We start from the raw sequence: 20,362 nt of genomic DNA, 5'->3' as shown, positions 1-20,362 counted from the left end.
CTGGTGATGAATCAAAAAACCTGAGTCATAATTGTAGCTCACACAGCAATGTATCACAGCAGGAAAAGACAACAGAGAGATATGAGTTACCCTGGCTGTGGAACCTGCCTTTTTAAACTGTTGAGCCTTAGGTTCCTATTTTTTAATTCAATGAATATGTATTGAATACTCAGTGTCTGGCTCTGTTCGAGGCAATGCAGGTACATTAGTGATTAAAAGAGACCAAAGAAACCCAAAGAACAACAAAAAAACACAACAAAATCCTTACCCTTACCAGTATACATTCTAGTGGGAGAGATATACAATAAGGAACATGCATAATAAATAAGTAAATTAAACAGTAGTTAGAAAATAAGTGCTACAGGGAAAAAACAGATAAAGGTAAAAAAAAACTGTGGGGGTGGGTGGGTTGCATTTTTAAGGTGGTCAGGCCAGGCCTCACTGAAAATGACAACTGGGCAAAGTTGTGAAAGAAAGAGTAAACCAGAAGTTTATCTGGAGGGACTGTTGCAGTCCCAACCCTACCCACAAAAAGTAGCTACAAATGCTAAGGCAGGAATGTACCTGTCCTATTCAAAAATCAGAAAGGATTCTGCTGAAGAAGAATGAGCAGGAGGGAAGAGTAGTAGGAAATGAGCTCAGAGAGGTCAGAGGTGGTGGTAGGGTAATGGCAGGTAAACACTATAGGGTGCTGTAAGCCACTGAAAGAACTTTTTCTGATGGAATGCAGAGCCTTCTGCGTTATTCACAATAGTCGAAAGTGGAAGCAACCCAAGTGGATAAATGAACAAACAAAATGTGGCATATACATACAATGGAATATTATTATTCAGCCTTAAAAAGAATGAAATTCTGATACATGCCACAACATGAATGAATCTGAAGACATGATGCTAAGTGAGATATGCCAGACACAAAAGGACAAATATTATGATTCCATTCACATGAGGTACCCAGAATAGGCAAATACAGTGAGACAGAAAGTAGAACAGAGGTTACCAGGGACTAAGGGGGGGGGGCGGGGAGAAACGAGTTACTGTTTAATGGGTACAGAGTTTCTCTTTGCTGTGATGAAAAAGTTCTGAAGATAGTGGTGATGGTTGCACAACACACTAAATGTACTTAATGCCACTGAATTGTATACTTCCAAATAGTTAAAATGGTAAATTTTATATTGTGTATTAGAGAATGAGCTATTCTGAATGACTTTTCCAGGTATTTGTCTTTTTTTCTGAAAAATTATTTTAAAGAGTTATTTTGATGGACTTCTTCTAAATACATATTTCTTTTTCCTATAAAGTTGAATACAGTGAATATTCCTAGTAATACATTATATATAATTGTACTCTACTATAAAAGTGTTTCCCCTAGGAGCACCTTAAAGTTCAGAGAACGATTAATTAAATGGTTCCCTATCACTCTGATTTATTTAGGTAATGTTAGCCATATGTACTGTTTTCTGCACCTAACTGCTTTTTGTGGTTTTCACTGATACCCAATACCCCTCCACATTATTTGGTGCAACATGCCAGGAAACCTAAAAACCAAGTTTGTAATGATGTGTATAAATAATAACTAGAGTTACTGAAATCCTTAGGTAGTCTTCTACGCACAAGTGTCTTAGACTCAGCATTAACTTTTCTTTACTCCGTGGCTTTTGATAATGTTGGACAAAACTTCCAATTATGACATCAGCTATGGTAAGCCAGTGATAATTTTTCCAAATTAAAGATTTGTGAAAACATGTATTTTTTTTCTGGGTTGAATTAAGACTAAAAGCCAAGGGTAACTTTCACTGAAAACCAGTTATTAAGTTAATAACACTCTATTTTTAAATTTTTTAATATAAATTTATTTTATTTATTTTTGGCTGCATTGGGTCTTCATTGCTGTGCACGGGCTTTCTTTGGTTGTGGTGAGCGGGGGCTACTCTTTGCTGCGGTGTGCTTCTCATTGTGGTGGCTTCTCCTGTTGCAGAGCATGGGCTCTAGGCACAGGCTTCAGTAGCTGTGGAGCACAGGCTTAGCTGCTCCGCGGCATGTGGGATCTTCCCGGACCAGGGCTGGAACCAGTGTCCCCTGCACTGGCAGGCGGATTCTTAACCACTGTGCTACCAGGGAAGTCCCAATAACACTCTATTATTGAGGATCCTGGATTGCTTTACTGGGGCAACGAACGCTTTGAACCACCATATCTTTACCAATAAAAATATTCCCCCAGAAATATCACTTCTTGATAAATCCTACTTCCTATGAATTTACTATAATAAAACATCAAAATATTCTACACATAAATATGACTTAAATAAAAGAGAGATTACATGAAAGTATGCTGTTTACGAAGATTAACTTAGGCTTCTTTAAACATTAAAATATGCTCGCTTACTGAAAAGGTAAAAATTTTAGTAAGTTACAAAGTACTATTTTAATGCCCACATTATAACATACAAGTAGTTATTTCTTAGGGTTTCTCCAGTCTATATAAATATGCCATTGCTGAGGGAGTTTATAAAGGAATAAGATATAAAATCTCCTATCTCAAAGAAGCTTACATTATTTGATTATTAGGTAACCCAAAAGGCAAACTGATCATAAAGTAGGACACATTTATTTGTGATGGCCAAGTCTCAGTTTTATCATGCCTCTTTGCAGGAGAAAGGACTCTTTATTTTCAAGTAAGCCAGATGGATAGAAAACAATCAGATGTTACAAAGAAGTGATGGATGTTTGTTGAATTAAAAAACAAAACAAAACAATGTTTAAAAAATGATAGAAAGACAAAATAAATGAGAAAAAGCCAAGTCTAACTTAGAATACCCTAAGTCAGAAAGAGACAGAAGAGTAATTGATAACAGTGGACCAAAAGTACAGAAGTCAAAGAAACAGCTCCAAGTGGAGGAGAAAACAATACAAGAATCACAGAATAGACAACAGTGATATAGAACATGGTCACAGAGTAAAAAAACTTAAACAAGCAGGGGTGTAACTGATAACTAAAATAAGACTTTCCAAAATGAACCCAAAATAAGAGCAAAAAAGTTAGGTCCTTTCTGAGACTAAAAGAGTGAAGTTATCAGGACTGGCCAGAAGTATACTAAAATTCAAACATAAAGGCTTTAAAGGGAAGGGCGGCTTTGGACTAAAATAAAAGGGACAGCATTAGTGTGGTAACACTATGACAAAGTGAGCATATCACAGACCATAATCATGATCTATTTATTCCATGTGGCTGTACATACAGATCACAAATCTCTCCTCACTAGGCTCAAGCCATGTGTGCATCTGTATTGTTGGCGTATTCTATGTCTGTGTAAAGACACAAGTGAGGGAAAGTAGGAGAAAGGGCTAAGAGGATTCTTCAATGGAGAAATATCATGGCCCTTTTTACTCTTGGGTAGTGACAATAAAGGGGCTACTGGAAATCTATCAAAGGTGGAGTTTTGAGCTCTGTTTTATTCCTGAAATCAAGCCCTGTAGGTGGCCACCTACTTTGCCAAGGGAGCAAAGCAGCACCTAGAGCTGTAGCTCTGACTGCAGCACCTGGAGCTAAATGAGAAAACACTTCTGTAATACTTGTGCCATTAAATATTTACCAACTATATTCACATTTTCTGTACTTCCCTTTTTGTTTCCTGGCTTCAAAATAAACATGACAATATATAATACTCATTGTTGAATAAGTCCAAAGTACTTTGCATAACCAACACTTTTCATTATTACAGTTCCTTAAAAAGAAAGTGGAGATGTACATAATAAATATACATGACTAAGAGTAGAAAAATTGAAGACTTACCTATAATTATAACACTTTGAAAACAAATCCAATAATTATACTCCTTATTTTATAAACTATCAGACAACATTCCTTCAATAACAGCAGTTGAAAAGAATCTCCATATACAACATAAATTACAGAGGACCATAAACATAAGCATGTAGAGAATTCTAGAGTTGTGCTGTCCAATACAATAGCCACTAGTCACATGGCTATTTAAGGTCAAATTCATTAAAATTAAGTAAAATCTAAAATTCAGTTCCTCAACTGTACTAGCCATATTTCAAGAATACAATATCCACATGTGGCTACTATACTGGACAATGCAGATATAGAACATTTCCATCATGGCAGAAAGTTCTATTGGACAGTGTTATTCTAGAGTAATGGTATCTGGAACTGGAGAGACAGCCCACATGATAGACATCTGTTACTAATCTTCAAGATTTTCAGATGTGGACTATTCGTAAAGTCACAATAGACACATAACCTAAATAGTAACCCTTAAGTCTGCAAGAGTCTTTTAAAATCATACAATAACAATAATTCTCATCTTTTGCTTTTTCTTTTTAATTTGGCCTGCCATATTCTCATTTGGTTGACAGACTATATTGATCAGCATCACGATTCACTTGGCTCGAGATGTTATGTGTCTTGGGTGAGTGGCAATCTGCAGTGCTATTGTGCTGCTCTTCCACTGTTTTCATCAGTAATATGAAAATCTATGTTTTGTTTTTATAGGTACAGATCCTCCTATACCATCAAAATACTACCAAATGGTAAATTATTTTAATTTAAAGAGACTAATGTTATATTTGCATGTTTAAATATTCATCTTACATCAGAGATTCCAATTATCTATATCTTCTATGGCTTTCTTCAGATGGACTTTATTTGCAAAAGATTTTTGATAGTAGTATTTGAAACTTTAAAGTCCTGTCAAATAAGAAAAATAAATTTCTATTTCAAAGACTTTTAATATTTTTCTTCCAGTTTTATTGAGATATCATTGACATGCAACACTGTCTAAGTTTAAAGTGTACAGCATAAGGATTTGACTTCCATACACCATGAAATGATTATCACAGTAAGTTTAGTGAACATCCATCATCTCATACAGATACAAAATTAAAGAAATAGAAAAAAAATGTGTGTGTGTGATGAGAACTCCTAGGGTTTACTCTCTTAACAACTTTTCTATATAACATACAGCAGTGTTTTTATATTGATCATGTTGTACATTACATCCCTGGTACTTATTTATCTTATAACTGGAAATTTACAGTACCTTATGACTACCTTAATCAAAGGCAGTCCTCCTTTATAAAGGCTTACTTTTTAAAGCAATTTTGTGGGTTCAGAAACTAAGTGAAGCCTTAAAATTATGTTAAATATTCAGACAACAGTTCTTCATTTCACGTTTTGAAGATGATTTAAGCTTTTATATAACCATGTAAAAACTTACTTCAAAATTAAGGTCTCGAATCAAGATATCTCCATTTGGCGTTGCTAAAGGAACATGATCAAATCTATAGAGGAAATTAATAAAAAGAGAATAATTTTACATTAAACACTAAGCAGATGTAGCTGTAAGAGAAAGGCTACTGTGTAGTTTAACAGATGTTCATGGTGCTAAAGAACCCTTTTCTGTACGTACTTTATAATGTTATCTGCATTGATGATTTCTCCAACACCAGGTATCAAGGGAATGCCTTGTGCTCCTTCAATACATTAAATGGAAAAATCAGTATTAAAGCATCATGTCATGTCAGCAAAAACTTATAATATGTGACCTAGTGCATTCATATTTACCTTTTTCCTGTTGTGAGACCATGGTGCGTTCATATTTGCCCTGATTTAAATCCTTTAGTACTTGCATTAATTCTGTAATCCGAGCAGTAAAGCTGAAGAAAAAAAGAAGTCATAATCAAAACTCCAAAGGCTATATCTTTAATTTTTATTATTTATTTATTTGAATATAACTGACATATAACATTAAGTTCATATTTTTTACTTTATACAAATCTAACTGAAGTTTCTAAACTTATCATTAAGTTTAAATAAGATAACTTAAAAGACATCTCATCAACATGAAGTATTAGTGACAGTACACGTTTTATTATTATGCTTCAATAGGAGAGCAGGAACACGTGGCTAAGAAAAGAGGTCTCATAGGATCCCATCTCAACAGATACTTCATTAATAGGCAAATCAAGAAGGTTCTCTGCCACTAGAATTTTAAGGAATTTTCTAGTAAATACTATAAAAGGACTAATGCTAGTGCATTCCTTAGGTCCAGGAAGCGTGGACCCTGAGTTCCTGCTGGAGTGAGTTATAAAGCCTTGGACAAAGTTGGCTTTTCTCTCTGAGGACATCATTTATTTTAAGTATGCCAAATGCACACTACTTCCCTGCAAACATGAAAGAATTTGAAGGATTCCTCTCTTTCTTCCTCTGAAGAGGGAAAACGATGAAGTGTTCTTAATATTAGAGAGAAATCACTGTGGTGATAGAAATCAAAACTAACGACAAGAAGTTGAGGAGTAGAAGAATGATATGATGGTCGAAGAGAAAGCAGTCTAACCAGAGAAGCAAACAGGATCATTCTGTGAATAACAAGCAGAAACTTCCTAAAGGAACAGAAGCATCCTATATGCTAGGAACTGTAAAGGCATGAGAAAGTTATTAACAAGTAGGAAGAATGTCAGCATTCTCAAGACAGAGACTCCTCATAGTAGTTTATAACTTCTTCTATCTTGCCATGAAGACCTTAACTGCCAAAGGAGTAAAGAAGGAAGAGAGGAAATAGGCAGACTAATCACAGGCCTGGGAAAGATCCAAAGACATCTAATTTCTTCAGATGACCTGAAACTTACAGTGTTTTTTTTTTACATTATAGTTTTTTTGACACCATACCAAGCCCTTTATATTAGACCCTGAAATTTTGAAATATTTAACTCCATTTGATGGTTTAAGAACAATTTTACTAGACACCCTGACCATATTTACAACTGGACCTACAGCTACCATAAGGTAACTTTTCATTTTTTTCATTAAAATCAACTTCATCCTTTTTTATCTTTTGCTGAGTTGCCAGGTATCAAAGAACTAAGGAAAAAAAAAGTATGGTAGGGGACAAAAAAGTTCAAACGAGAAAATTCTATTCACTAACTTAATTTTCTATGAATCAAGGAAAGACTGCCACAATTCGACATTTCCCAGCTTACTGAATACCAGTGTCCACAGAACAGACAGCTTGAGAACAACTAACCTAGTTTAAGGCTCCAAACAGCTATCTTAAGGAAACATGAAAAGTTCACTATCAAAGAAAATCTTCCTAATTTTCTATCAAAACCAGCTTGCAAGAGCAAGAAATACAGGGCTTCACTGCCCCTTATCTCAACCTCAACTGGGCACAATCATTAAGGATAACATATTTGAAAAAAATTATTCTCTGCAATTGCTCATTATTACTAATCTTACTTACCCAGCCAATCTTGTCATTTCACGGCCAGCCAAAACTATTCGACCCAGAGCTTGAGACATTCGCAAAAGCATTCTTCCACTTTGGTAGTAATCCTGACATAGAAATAAATATTAGTTTTCACTTATATTTCTAAGATTAAAACGAGCTTTTCTTTATTGTTATATTTAAAATTTCAATTGAGTATGACTACTATCACTTTACCTCCAGAAGTTCTGCATGTGAGCTTTTGAGATGTCGAGGATGAGACAAATCTAGGAAAGGACGACTGACAACTAGATAACCAACCACAGTGGCGAAATCTGAAACAAAACAGTTAAGACTTAAAAACATCAACAATACTTCACTTTTCCCACAAATTCCATTCCACTATCTCTTTTAAAGCATACTTACATTTGGCAATTATGCTATCAATGAAGCCCATAGAAAACCGAAACAAAATGAAATTATGTAGGTGCTCCACCTGGCAGAAAGCAAAAACAAAAAATATATATACTTTCTGTATATTAAAAAAGTGAATCTACCATGAGGACAAAAGAAACTAAGTAACTTTTGTATTCAACAAATATTAACTGAGTGCCTGTGATCTCTAATTACATTATATATCACATTTCATTGAGCACAATGCTGATCACAGAACAGGTGCCAAACAAATACTTCATGAAACCATCTTTATGCAAACAGAATGGAAACTACTTAAAGAATATTAATGTGGTGTCCCTTGCATGTAACAGTACAATGATACTGTATTCATAATATTGTCAGATACATACATGTTAAAATTGATCAATAATCAAAAGAAAAAGAACAGAAAGATGAGCTAATTTAGGTGAAACACCAGCTGTCTGGAAATAGCACTCAATGCTTTGCCTTAGTTGGAAACCTCTGGCCTGTGCTTTCTCTAAGAATTATATTACACTCAATTTGAACCAAGCGCTAATGATGCTGCACAGCCCGAGTCTGTAGCTTTAATCTCAGCATGCATTATCTCAAAATTACAAGTCTAAAAATATATTTTATTCTGCATTTTTAATGTTCTTGACTTTTCCATCTATCATATTACTCAAGGCCCTGCATGATCCGGCACTGGTTTCTATCTTAAACCTCATCTGCTTCTACTTTGCTCTTTCTCACTGAGCTCCAGAAATATTGGTTCCTCAAACATGCTTCTGCCTTAAGGCTTTCCTCCTGCTGTTCCCTCTGCCAGGATTATTGTCTTCCTAGATATTTATATTCTGTGACTAACTCCCTCACTTCATATGGGTTTCTGATAAAATGCCACCTCTTCAAGAAAGACCTTCTTGCCATCCCCTACCTAAAATAGCTAGGCAACAGCCCCCATCATACTCTACCACTTTATTCCATTTTATTTTGGGTCACAAAATTCACTACAACCTAAAATCATATATTGTAAAATATCCAGTTGTTTACTTGTTTATTGTCTCCCCCACTAAAACGTGGATTTCCTGAGTACAGGGTAGCTTGCTCTTAATATCTTCTGTAAAAGAACAATGGCTGGAACATGTATTCAATGAATGACAGACGTTACATACTGAGCTCAATGCTGGAGATACAACAATGAATAAAGCAGACAAGGTCCCTGAGCTCTTGGAATTCACATACTAATGAAAGAGACAAACTAGTAAACAAACAAGATAATTATAAATCACAATGTACGCTTTTAAGGAAACAGATCATTAAAATGGGAAAATAACTGGTGGAGGCCATCAGAGAAGACAAGGCCTCAAAAAGGTGTTAACTTTTGGGCTGAAATCTAAAGGATAAGCATGGGCAAGCCATGTGAAGAGTGAACTAGTTAACAGCAGTCCCTTAGAACATTACCTTAAATGCATTTTATCAGTGAATACTATCAAAGTTCAGTCATGTTAAATATAAAAAAGGCAAAAATTCAATTTCTGAAATAATTTAAAATAACTTCTTTAACCTTTAAAAATCACCTCAAATATGTATTTAATTTCAAAGACTTCCACTAAAATGTAAGCTCCTTAAAGGGAGGATGTGGTCCATTACACACACCACTGTTACCACACTAATCACCTGGACAAGCACAGACACCTAGATGGTGCTCCATATCTTTTGAATGAATAATCAATAAAATTAATTAAATTCAAATTTTCCAAGTGGCAAGTAAATAAAAACCAAGGTATAGTTTTCATAAGAAATAACGTTTATATTCTAAATCAAGGGTCAGCAAACTATGGCCCACAGTTCAAATCCAGCCTGTCACTTATTTTTGTAAATCAAGTTTTATTAGAACATAGCCACATCCATTCATTTACATATAGAATATGGTTACTCTTGAGTGGCAGAGTTGAACAGTTGCAGCAGAGACCATATGGCCTGAAAAGCCTAAACTATACATGTATTATCTTGCCCATTACAGAAAATGTTTGCTGAACTGTGCTCACAGTATTTCCATGAATGCTATAGGAACAAATTCTTTCTGTAATAATCACTAAATTTATCACTAAATAAGACTCCTAAGTAACCGCTTTAAAAGTACAGACAATTATGTTAATAAAACCTACCCATTTTTATAGTTGGACAGCTTAATACATCGATTTGATAGTTTTTAGGAAAACACAGTATAAAAATTCTTCATAGTTAGTTATTTAAAAAATAAATATTTTAAAGATTAAAGGTGTATGTATGTATCTTGGCAAAGGCCCCCAATTTTTTTTCCATAAACACATGAACCTCCAACATGTTATCTTACCAGTTTTCGGAAGACTGAGTGGATTGTCTGCTTTTCTCTTTTATTTCCATTGTAAAAGGCAATTTCTTCACTATTAAAGAAAATTATTTAGCAATTAATTTTAATGTTACCTAATCCTGAAAAACAACTGAAATACCATATTTAATGACTGAATATTTGTATATAACTGGACATTTTGTGACTATGAGCTTACTGGGTACATCTCAAGCCACTATCTGTACCTAGCTCAACTGATCAGAGCACAGGAATACACACCTGACTGGATCACAGACTGCACTACTGACATAGGTTGCATATGGAAAAGATGTGCTGGGTTAATTCTCAGAAATGTGAATAAAGAAATAAGAAATATAATAAGAAATAAGAAGTAAGAAGGAAATTGCCATGACATATAGGGAGGCAGGACTAGGGCAGCCATTACTACAAACTGAGTTCAGATCTAACCAGAAGGGAGAGGAGAAAACAACAGTTAGAAAAAAAATAAGGTAGTGATGCCATGACATACAGCCTTTAAAAGACAGAACAGCAAACTAAGTCCTGCCCACCTCACAGTGCCAGTTCCCAAGAGGCCTAGCTGAACAGTTGTTCTTATTCTTGGAACCCCAGCATAGCCTCGCAACTCCTATTTCTTTGAGCTGATGTGAATGGGTACACAGGGGCCACAAGTATCTTAACTAGGAAAAAAGGGTCATTTTACGGATGAAGAAAGGTTAAATATAGTTAACTAAATTTGCAGAAGTCATGGAGCTGGCAAGTCAAATAGCTGAAATTATAACTCATATCTGACACTAAAGTCTAGTTTTCCACTCTATTCAGTATAATGTAAACTCTCCCAGCAAAGTACCTCTTACAGCAGAGGAAAGTAAAGATTTACATAGGCATCTAGAAGGCACAGTTAAAACAGCTCTTAATAAACACACAATATTTCTTTAAAGTCTCCTTTTTCCCTTAAAAATTTATGTGAGTTTTATATTCTAGTCCAAAATGTATCTGTATTTTTTTCCATCATAAAAACAAGGTAGCCCCTATCTCAACCCATTCAAGTAAAATTAACTTTCCATAAAGTTGCTTCGTGTTTGACCTGCCTTTCACAATTTCCTTTACACAATAATACAGGGCCCCAGGGTATCAGAATCCCAGTTTAACACAATTCTATATCTATAATTTCTTTTCTTACTTCCTTTTACTTCATCTGCACATTTAAGTCAGTGGAGAAAGATGAGGTGATAATTCTACTTCTCCTGAACGTTTTAGCCTAAACCTAAAACCTGAAAGAACAGAACATCCCAGAATACTGACAACTGCCTATCCAACATCTATTCTCTTCCATGTCCTTCTTCCTAAGAGAACCCCAATTTTCTTAAAGTTCTCTCTCCTTTTCTATGCATCCAAATGGTTGAGGAATGGCCTCAACCCCATCCACAGGGGAAGAGTTCCCAATGGTCTAAGCCAATCACTTTGCTGTAATTGCTTTAGTGATAATTCTGGCCAATGAGATGTGAAAGAAAGTCTGTTGTGGGGCTTCTGGCGAAGTTTCCTTGCTCTCTTAAAGAGACAGCAGAAATGGTCTGTTTTTGTTTCTGGACTTTTTGCAGGGGAGGAGGGCTGGTGAGATCTAAAACTGCTTTTGCCATCTTGTGATCACAAAAAGAACTAGCCAGAGGAAAAGGGTAACATACAGAGGAGGACAGAGCCAAGAGAAGACCCAGACACCCCAATCATGCTGCACCTGGTACTGCTCTATCTTTAAGAGTTTTTATGTGAAGTAGTAAGTGTCTTTATTGTTGGAGCCGCCTGAGTCAGGGTTTTCTGTTTCTTGCAATGGAAAGCATCCTAGCTGATACCATCTTTCATTCACTTGGCAGATCACCGCTCTACTCAACCTTCTGTTCTTCTGTCTCCCTACAGCACAAAAACCCTATTTAGAATTGGTACTATTTTAGCAATCCAAGGAAATAAAGGAAGAGGGAACTGTTAAAAGAATAATTTCCTAAATAATTTTGTAATGCCAACACAGGGTAGTAAATAAATATTAGGACCCTCAAGATGACCTAAGGTTGACAGATCATCAATATGCAAGAAAATTTATTGAGCACTTGCTACATATTAAAAACAGTGCTGGAAGCTTTATATATATTTCATATTTAATCCTCATGACAACCCTATATTATCTACCTAGCATCAACAAGAAAAGTGAGGCTATAAATAACTTGCCAAAAGTCATATATAACTGGTAAGTGGAGAAGGTAGATTTTGAAACTAGTCAGGCTGGCTCCAACACCCAATACTTCTTCCTTCTTTGGATTTTTAAACTGTCTGGAAAATAGGTAGAGACACATGCAGTGAGACTGAATTAACTCTGAGTATTCCAAATATAGTCTCAAACAAAAAACATTTGTGGATAAATTGAGACAAAATTTTCTTTGAAGAGGTAAATTTGAATTGAAATTGTTTTTTGACTTTGCTTAAAGTGAAATCAACAGAAAGTTAGTCAATAGAAGACATGAAGAGGTAAATCAGGGATACTAAACAGTTTAACAAGAAAAAGGGTTAGAAACGTAGAGGATTACTACTTTATAAAACTGATATCCTTCATAATGTATATTTTCAAAAGAAGTAAATACACAGACATAATTTCAGTAACAGTGTCACTAGACTTTTTAGAGTCAGCTTACAGGACTTCAGTATCCATACAAAGGAATTTTTAGTACAGCCAATTACATTTAATACATTTGTACACACCTGTTTGTGATGAGCCGAGAATTAACATATCTATACTCTCCTTCAAGCTTTTGCTCAGTTATTGTCATCTTACCAATGGGTCTTCTAATTCGAGTTAGGAATAGCCCAGAAACAAGCAAGTAGGCCATCATGCTTGCTGGGCCCTGTTATTATTGGGAGAGAAAGATATACAAAGGTCAAGGATATAATAAATTCACTGAAGGCAACACTCACAATTTATTATAATTAACTCCAGTTACTTTGAGAGGAATTACTCTTTTGACTCATTTTTTCCCTTAATTGTTTCTTTTCCGAGAAATTACACACTGGGTCTTCTTTGGTTTTACTACTCGTCTACTCCTCCTCCCACCACTCTTTCCCCAGCTCTCCCAAATCTGCTCACTTAAAAACTCCTAACTGTAGTCCTCACTCTTTCTTTTACAGCACCTAAAACTCTTCTGATGGAACTCTTCTTGATACTCTCTTAATTCCACAATAACTCGCAAACCTCTTTTTTGCCTTCTCTTTGAATGTTAATACTCCCTGAGGTTTCCTCTTTCACTCGTTTCTCCCAAATTTATACCTCTAATCCCATCACTCTTAAGAATCCAAGATGTTATTTCCAAATACTTACTGTACATCTGAAGCTTACTACTCTGTAGAACCTCAAGCTCAATTCCCCCAAATGAGCTCAATCTGCCTTTCCCTTCTCCTGCGTCTTGCTTCTAGCTGCCGTACTTTCTAATGTGGTAAAGTACCTCATCACGCATTGACCCTTCTAAGAGAGAAGCTTCAAGCTTGCCTTTCCAAGCTCATCGAAAGTACTTCCCTCATTCCCATATATATATCCTATGTTCTGCCATACTGAAATAACTGTTTCCTGAACATGCCTTTCAGTGAAGTTGTTCTTATGTCTGGTAAGCCTGACATGTCTAATGGAGGCCTACTCATCATCCTCAAAGCAGCGCAAATATCACCTCCAATTCTTCTGGACAATAAATACATTTCCACACTTCCATTACTGGACTTATCACTCTGCATTACAATTGTTTGAATATCTACCCTTTCACCAGATCATAATCCCTCTTCAGTAGGAACTGTGTCTTACTCATCTTTTTATTCAGACAGTGTGTATGGAATATAGTGTGTGTTATTTTTAAATTCAATATGATTGATTCAATGCATTTCAACAATTACTAGAAGTATGGGCAAAAGAGATAACTAAAACATAGTTTCCACCTAAGAAATACAAAATCAGAAAATAAGAACACATGGAGATATATTTAAATATAAATATAATACTTAAGTATTATAAACATGTAATAAGTACCATCAAAATATTACAATATACCGATAAGAGGCATTAAGCCTATTCACTTGTTTACAGTAAAAACAAGTTTTAAGAATGATTAAACCTGGCTTATGGGATATCAAAAGGTTAGGAAGATAGACATGAAAATTAAAATAAAAAACTGCTTTCCCCAATGTTCTGGAACAGAACAAAAATCACTACATAAATTATTTATTAATCAACTACATAAAGTATATACATACACATGTACATATATACATAAAACAACCACACTATCATATGATTGTTATAAATATATAACAATAATACTACATATTAAATGACTAAAGTTAGACTTCAACGAGAATACTCAGAATATAAAGGTCATTCTTACTAACACAAATGTCAGAGAGACACCTAATAAGGCTCATGGGATAGTCAACCATTTATATTATTATAAAATATTCTTGAAACTGTTATGGCCACTCTAAAAGTATTTAAACATTCAAATTTCATAGTAAAATAGCTGTCTCCAAATTTCTTTTTAGACATTACTTTGCAACAATAAATACATGTATGTTCAATGTTTAAGCAATTCTGGTTGTTAAAGCCACAAAAATTTTCCAGTGTCTGGCTTAAGCAAAATTAAAAAGCTAAATTAGAAAACTTTAAAAATCTCTAGTATGGTATTATTTTATAAACAGACTTTATTAGCTACACTTGTAAAAAATACATTCTTTGAGATACATAAAAATTCTTACAAACCATCCAGCTATTCACAGCCCAGTACTGTAGCCATTTAAAAGACAGAATAAAAGTAAACTTACCTGAGCTCCTATTGCACTTGTTAACTTGAAGATATATAAAACTATGTCTAAAAATGGCTGTAAAATAAACATCAGAAGGTTCAGAATTAAAAAGAACTAGATTGCCTAGACTGATAGCCAATAAACATGTTAAATACAAAATGCTATTCAACATTTAACACATAATTGTCAACATGCAGAGTTCCCACTATGTATAATGTACTGGAACAGTATGCAGCTCAATGAATACATAAAAGACACAGTTCTTACTCTCAAGAAACTCAAAATGGAAACAGCCTGACCAATGTCTACTGACCATCAACTGGGAAAAGTATTTACCACTTTCCATCAACTAAGGTAGCTCTACTGTAATAATTAGCCATTACTTACTTAGCAATTTCTCAATGTAGTATAAAGACACTGAATAAAATGACCTGAGTTTTAACCCCAAATCTACTAACAGCTTTTCTGGTTTCTATATATCTTCACCTGAAAAATGAGAGACTCTTTCTGCTCTTAACGTTGTCTGATTTTATCACAACATCTGTATGTTGAAATATGGTGAGTGAGCTTATGAATCTAATTTTCTGACCTAAAACTCAAGCTCCTAGAACTAAAATAATACATTAATGTACTGCTCCTCACACAGAGACAACTCAACTGACATACCAAAAGTTGTACATATTTTGAACTGTTTTTCAAGAAACCCAAACTGTGTTCATTTACTTTAAGTCCATAGCCACTCCTTTCTGACTATATTAGGATAGGTGGCTTGGTTTATTAATTGGCTTGTACTAAGATGAACCTTTTCTTTCTTGTCTTATGAATTATCAATAAGTTAGATATATTTAGACATATACTTAGATATATAAAATTCAAGTACACTTAAGTTACTCAATTTAAGTCAGAGTTCAAACAATCAGATATTTTATAAACTAAATATACTGTAGTATATAGCACCACTACAATCAATTAATTTGATAATATTTTTCTTTACTGCAGCTGTGACAAGTCCTGAGCTATGGACTTACTCAAGTGCCAAGATGTAATAAAGAATACACAACAATGTCTACAGAATTACATGAAGAATATTATATACAGCACCTCCCCCCTACACACACACAGAGAACAAACTAAAATGTGGTGATGGGCAGAGGGAAAAAAGCAGCTGAATTACTGAACAACTTGCAGCTGTCTGAGTTTCTAGAGTCTGGATCAGTAAAGACTTAAAGAGAGCTAAATAAAGAACAAAGTTTGGCATGAAGTGAAAAGGTGTCCTAGCAGTGGGCCTATCAAGAGGGGTGAAGTTCTTATAGATACACATCGCTTTTCTTAGAACTGCCTATCCTCCTTCCATCCACATGGTTGAAATGGGAGCATTCCTATTCTTACAATGTGACCCAGCCCCTTGTAGTATATAGTGTTTTGCCTCAAAACTGGGTATTTGGATCAATTGTGGTCAGAGGCAAGATACTACAAATGGTCCAGTTTGAGACAAGCTCCGACCACAAACCAAGAGCAGTCATGTGGACTGGATGGGAAATGGGGCATCTAAGATGAAGAGTGGCGGGGGAAATGCTGGGCAGACAGTCTTGTAGATGCCCTCTACATGTGCTAGCCAATGCAGGAGGTAACAGCAAAGAAGATGGCTTAATGAGAAGACCACAGCAAAAACTGTAGGGGTGGTGAGATAAGAAGAGGAAGTTAAGAGCTGACATAATCAGCAGGAAGAAAACTAGTTAAGGTCAGAGTCAAAAGCTTTGGCAATATTCTGGAAAGGGGGAAAAAACAGTAATTAGAAAAAACTGAAATGTACTAATATCTTGTGAAAATTTTTTGACTATTACTTAAATGATCTATTAGAGATACTGAAGCAGAGAATTGGGCAGGAATATGTCCTAGCCTAGGGTTATGAATGTGGAATTAAAAATAAATTGATCATGAATTTCTAACAACTGCCAGAAGTACACAGGTCAAGAGATAAAAATCCAAGTTTCTGTCGTTTTACTGAAATCAGCCTGCAAAGTTCTTATAAAATCTTTATAAGACACTAAATTCTCAGTTCTTGGCCAAAGCACCTCACACCAATAATATAAAAAATTAAGGAACTGTAGTTAAAACTATTATAACAACTCTATAATTTTCTTATAAAAGCATTAAATACTTACATGCTACTGTTATGTGCATCAAATCAATTCCATATAAATTTGCTTAGATTCAAAAATAAGCAAAGTAACAACAATAAAAATAGAAAAACTTACCTTACTAAGATTTGAATACAGATCAACTACACTGTTACAAAACTTTTCTACATCTTGTGTAAGCAGCTGGTCTGGATTGGCTATTCTGTTGTCCAGATTTCCCATTTTATAATATGTGAAAGTTCTAAAATAACAATAAGAAGAAGACTTTAAAACAAATGATTTTAAAAACAAAAAAATTCACATTATACTATGTAGTGCAAATTCATAGAAACAGAAAAATCTGGAGCTGGAAGAGGCCCTAAAGATTGTCCTAATTTATTTTAGAGATGCAGATGCAAGTCTGGAGAAGGATCACTGGCCAGTTAATGGAAGAGCTAGGATTAGATTCCAAATAGCTGATGTCTTTCCCTATATGCTTCTAGGTCTAAGAGCAATCCTCTTGAAATACATATCAAATAAAAAAGAAAAACTTCTACACCTCAATATCATAAGCATTACTGTTTAAGTATTTTTAATATAAAAGTAGGTTATCACTTACTGGAGATACTCCTCATAGAGGTACTTAGTTAGTCTTACTCGGAAGCACAGTTTGAGCTCATTTAACCCAAACTTCAAGAAGTTATTAACCAGAGAAATCTAAAACAAACAAACACATATTATTGGTTTTGCTTCATTTCTACTTACTAAATTATAATTTATTTCCCTATCATTGATTTTGTCTCCAAATCCTATAAATTTTTTATAACTGGTAATACAAATTGATATAATTCAGTTCTGTTTTACTTAACATTTCCAAAGACACAAAGAGAACATGCTAAATCAAATGCAATTAGCTGTATTACCCTTTACTTGGAAATTAATTTTAGAACATATTAATATTATTAATTATGAGAAGCACCTTGTTACCTCTTTTTTTTGTGGGGGGGGAGATATAAACAAGCCAAAGAGCAAATCTGTCACCTTTCTATCCAGTGTAAAGAACTTACTTTAGGAGTACTGACATTTATGCTTAGTATATCTTCTCTTTCCTGCTACCAGCACTACAACCCTAGACAATGGAACTCTATACCCACTGTATTTGCATTTGCTAAAAAAATTACTACAAGTTTTATACCAACTAATGCCATCTTCTAGATTATTTCTGGAGTCAACTTTACTACTCTTTTCCACCATTATATTAAAAGTAATTCTTCCATAGTTCTGAGGTCACATTTATAAAAAAATTTTCTCAAGAAAACACTGGTCTTCTGCTGAATCTCCATCTTTGATTGACATCAATGCTGCTTTTCTCAATTTTCTATTTTAAAAGGTCTTCCATGTAGGTCTATCCTCAAGCTTTATTAAATCTGACATATGTTCTAATTAATTAAGTTGTATAATCAAGCTCCTCCCTTTTACTCCCACACATACAATAATAAAATTCTTTTCGTGCCGATAAAATAGAATAAAGATAAGACTCAAGCTAAGAAAATTACTTATGATTTGGACCACTTAACATTTATTTTTAGTAAATTCGGACAATAAATTCCAATTAAATTACATTACATTACATTAGTGGTTCGAGTTACTGTAACAGTTTATGGCCTACAGCAATGATTCTCACCCAGGATTTCTGCCCTCAGCTCACTGCCCCACAACCTCACCTTAGCCCCCCACAGGCCACTTGGCAATGTTTGGAGACACTGAAGACATTTTTTTTTGTTGTCACAACTTGGGGAGGGGTACTATTTCCATCTAGTGGCATGTTACTAAATATTTGAGAAACCCTGGCCTAATGGTCAAAGAAAAAATCATCTACACTTGTATACACCTACATATGTACGCAAAGAAACTGATCCAAACATAATTCCTTTAAATTTTTCTATCTAGTGTAAAGGTTTGCACACTGAAAAACTCCACTATAAGTTACAAAACTAAACTTGAAAAAACTTAGTATATAAATCTTCAAAGAACTTAATAAGTAAAAATCCTAAAAGATTTCAGTAAGACGCAATTTTTTCCCTATGTAAAAATCTTTAAAGAATTAACACTTACGAGAGGCATGGCAGTGATGAAGTTGAATAAGTATTTCTTGAAATCTTTTCTGCTACGACCAATGATACCACTGCAAACCACCACATGCAATGCATTAGTTGCAAAAGAAGCAATATTTAACACTAAAAAAACCTCTCTAAATCTCTAAAACTATTTTTGGAAATTTTCATTGAATCAAATGAATCAATAAGAAAAAGATGCTAAAAGCATTTTCTTACAAAAACATTAACTTTTGAAATTCTGTCATTTTAAACAGCTTGCTTGGAAATCACTCTACAAACGGCAAAATTAAATAAGAATGATAGCTAGTTCTTTCCTTCGTAAAAATGGTAATTAAACAGCAGGCTTGGGCTTCCCTGGTGGCGCAGTGGTTGAGAGTCCGCCTGCTGATGCTGAGGACGCGGGTTCGTGCCCTGGTCCAGGAGGATCCCACATGTCGCGGAGCGGCTGGGCCCATGAGCCATGGCTGCTGGGCCTGCACGTCCGGAGCCTGTGCTCCGCAACGGGAGAGGCCGCAACAGTGAGAGGTCCGCGTACCGCAAAAAAAAAAACACACAAACCCCCCCCCAGCAGGCTTATACTTAAGCAGTCACAAAAGGGGTTTTATATGATGAAACAATTAACAACTTTATACACCCAGGAATGGATTACTGTGGATAAAACAAAGTACTATTTCTTTGTTTTCTTTTAAATAGTTTAACATCCTGTCATTTGTATGAACTAATGGCAAGGAGACAGACTAATGACAGATGAGCAAATTCTTACTATAAAGGGCCAAGGGCAACCATTTTAAGCTTTGTGGGCCATAAGGTCTCTGTTGCAACTACTCAGTTCTGCTATTGTAAAGCTAAAACAGCTAAGAATGAGATTGACTGTGGTCCTAAGAAAATTTTACCAAAAAAGATGGCAGCGGGATTTCAATGAAACCAGATCTTTTATCTATTTTTAATCTATTTTAAATATTTATCTGTTTTAAAAATATCCACTAAGAACTTATTTAAAGGGTTCCACTACTTTTTTAAAAAGCTAGAAAGCCATTATATCATTATAAGTAAAGGATCTCTGACTACCAAATGTCTGTGGTCTAGTGCAAAGGTAATGCTAATATTCCCAGAAGTAAATTAACCATATTTTGAAAAACAATGCGCTAAATGATTCAAACCTAGCTCTACACAAAAAAAATGACTGGTATACATACTGATAAATAATTTCTTTTTATGAGGGAGTAGATGAATAATGCCAAGTAATATGAACTGATCTTTTAGAGCAAAAAAGTTCCATGGTCAAATAAATTTCCAAAAACCTGAGTTA

The 20,362-nt window shown here is 34.8% G+C and overlaps 1 protein-coding gene across 2 annotated transcripts in view; it reads right to left on the bottom strand.

The window, feature by feature from the left end:
• Nucleotides 1–20,362, bottom strand: part of ABCD3 (ATP binding cassette subfamily D member 3) — an 83,629-nt gene that overhangs the window by 22,287 nt on the left and 40,980 nt on the right. Inside the window, exons 5-17 of one of the 2 annotated variants that reach the window (XM_060085420.1) lie at nt 19,052–19,121; nt 17,556–17,653; nt 17,075–17,198; nt 14,835–14,891; nt 12,738–12,880; nt 9,996–10,065; nt 7,652–7,721; nt 7,463–7,560; nt 7,262–7,353; nt 5,587–5,678; nt 5,432–5,495; nt 5,240–5,303; nt 4,625–4,710 (exon numbers count right to left, since the gene is read on the bottom strand). In XM_060085420.1, the coding sequence (XP_059941403.1) occupies nt 4,654–4,710; nt 5,240–5,303; nt 5,432–5,495; nt 5,587–5,678; nt 7,262–7,353; nt 7,463–7,560; nt 7,652–7,721; nt 9,996–10,065; nt 12,738–12,880; nt 14,835–14,891; nt 17,075–17,198; nt 17,556–17,653; nt 19,052–19,121 (1,099 nt within the window). In that variant the 3' untranslated portion in view covers nt 4,625–4,653. Of the gene's footprint in view, nt 1–4,624; nt 4,711–5,239; nt 5,304–5,431; nt 5,496–5,586; nt 5,679–7,261; nt 7,354–7,462; nt 7,561–7,651; nt 7,722–9,995; nt 10,066–12,737; nt 12,881–14,834; nt 14,892–17,074; nt 17,199–17,555; nt 17,654–19,051; nt 19,122–20,362 lie in introns of those variants that run through there. The other variant, XM_060085410.1, reaches the window with a different exon arrangement.

Source organism: Mesoplodon densirostris, chromosome 2 (assembly GCF_025265405.1).
Source record: "Mesoplodon densirostris isolate mMesDen1 chromosome 2, mMesDen1 primary haplotype, whole genome shotgun sequence".
In the NCBI taxonomy this organism is placed as follows: domain Eukaryota; kingdom Metazoa; phylum Chordata; class Mammalia; order Artiodactyla; family Ziphiidae; genus Mesoplodon; species Mesoplodon densirostris.
The sequence above is the reverse complement of the archived record's forward strand: the minus strand, read 5'-3'. Positions and strand labels throughout refer to the sequence as shown.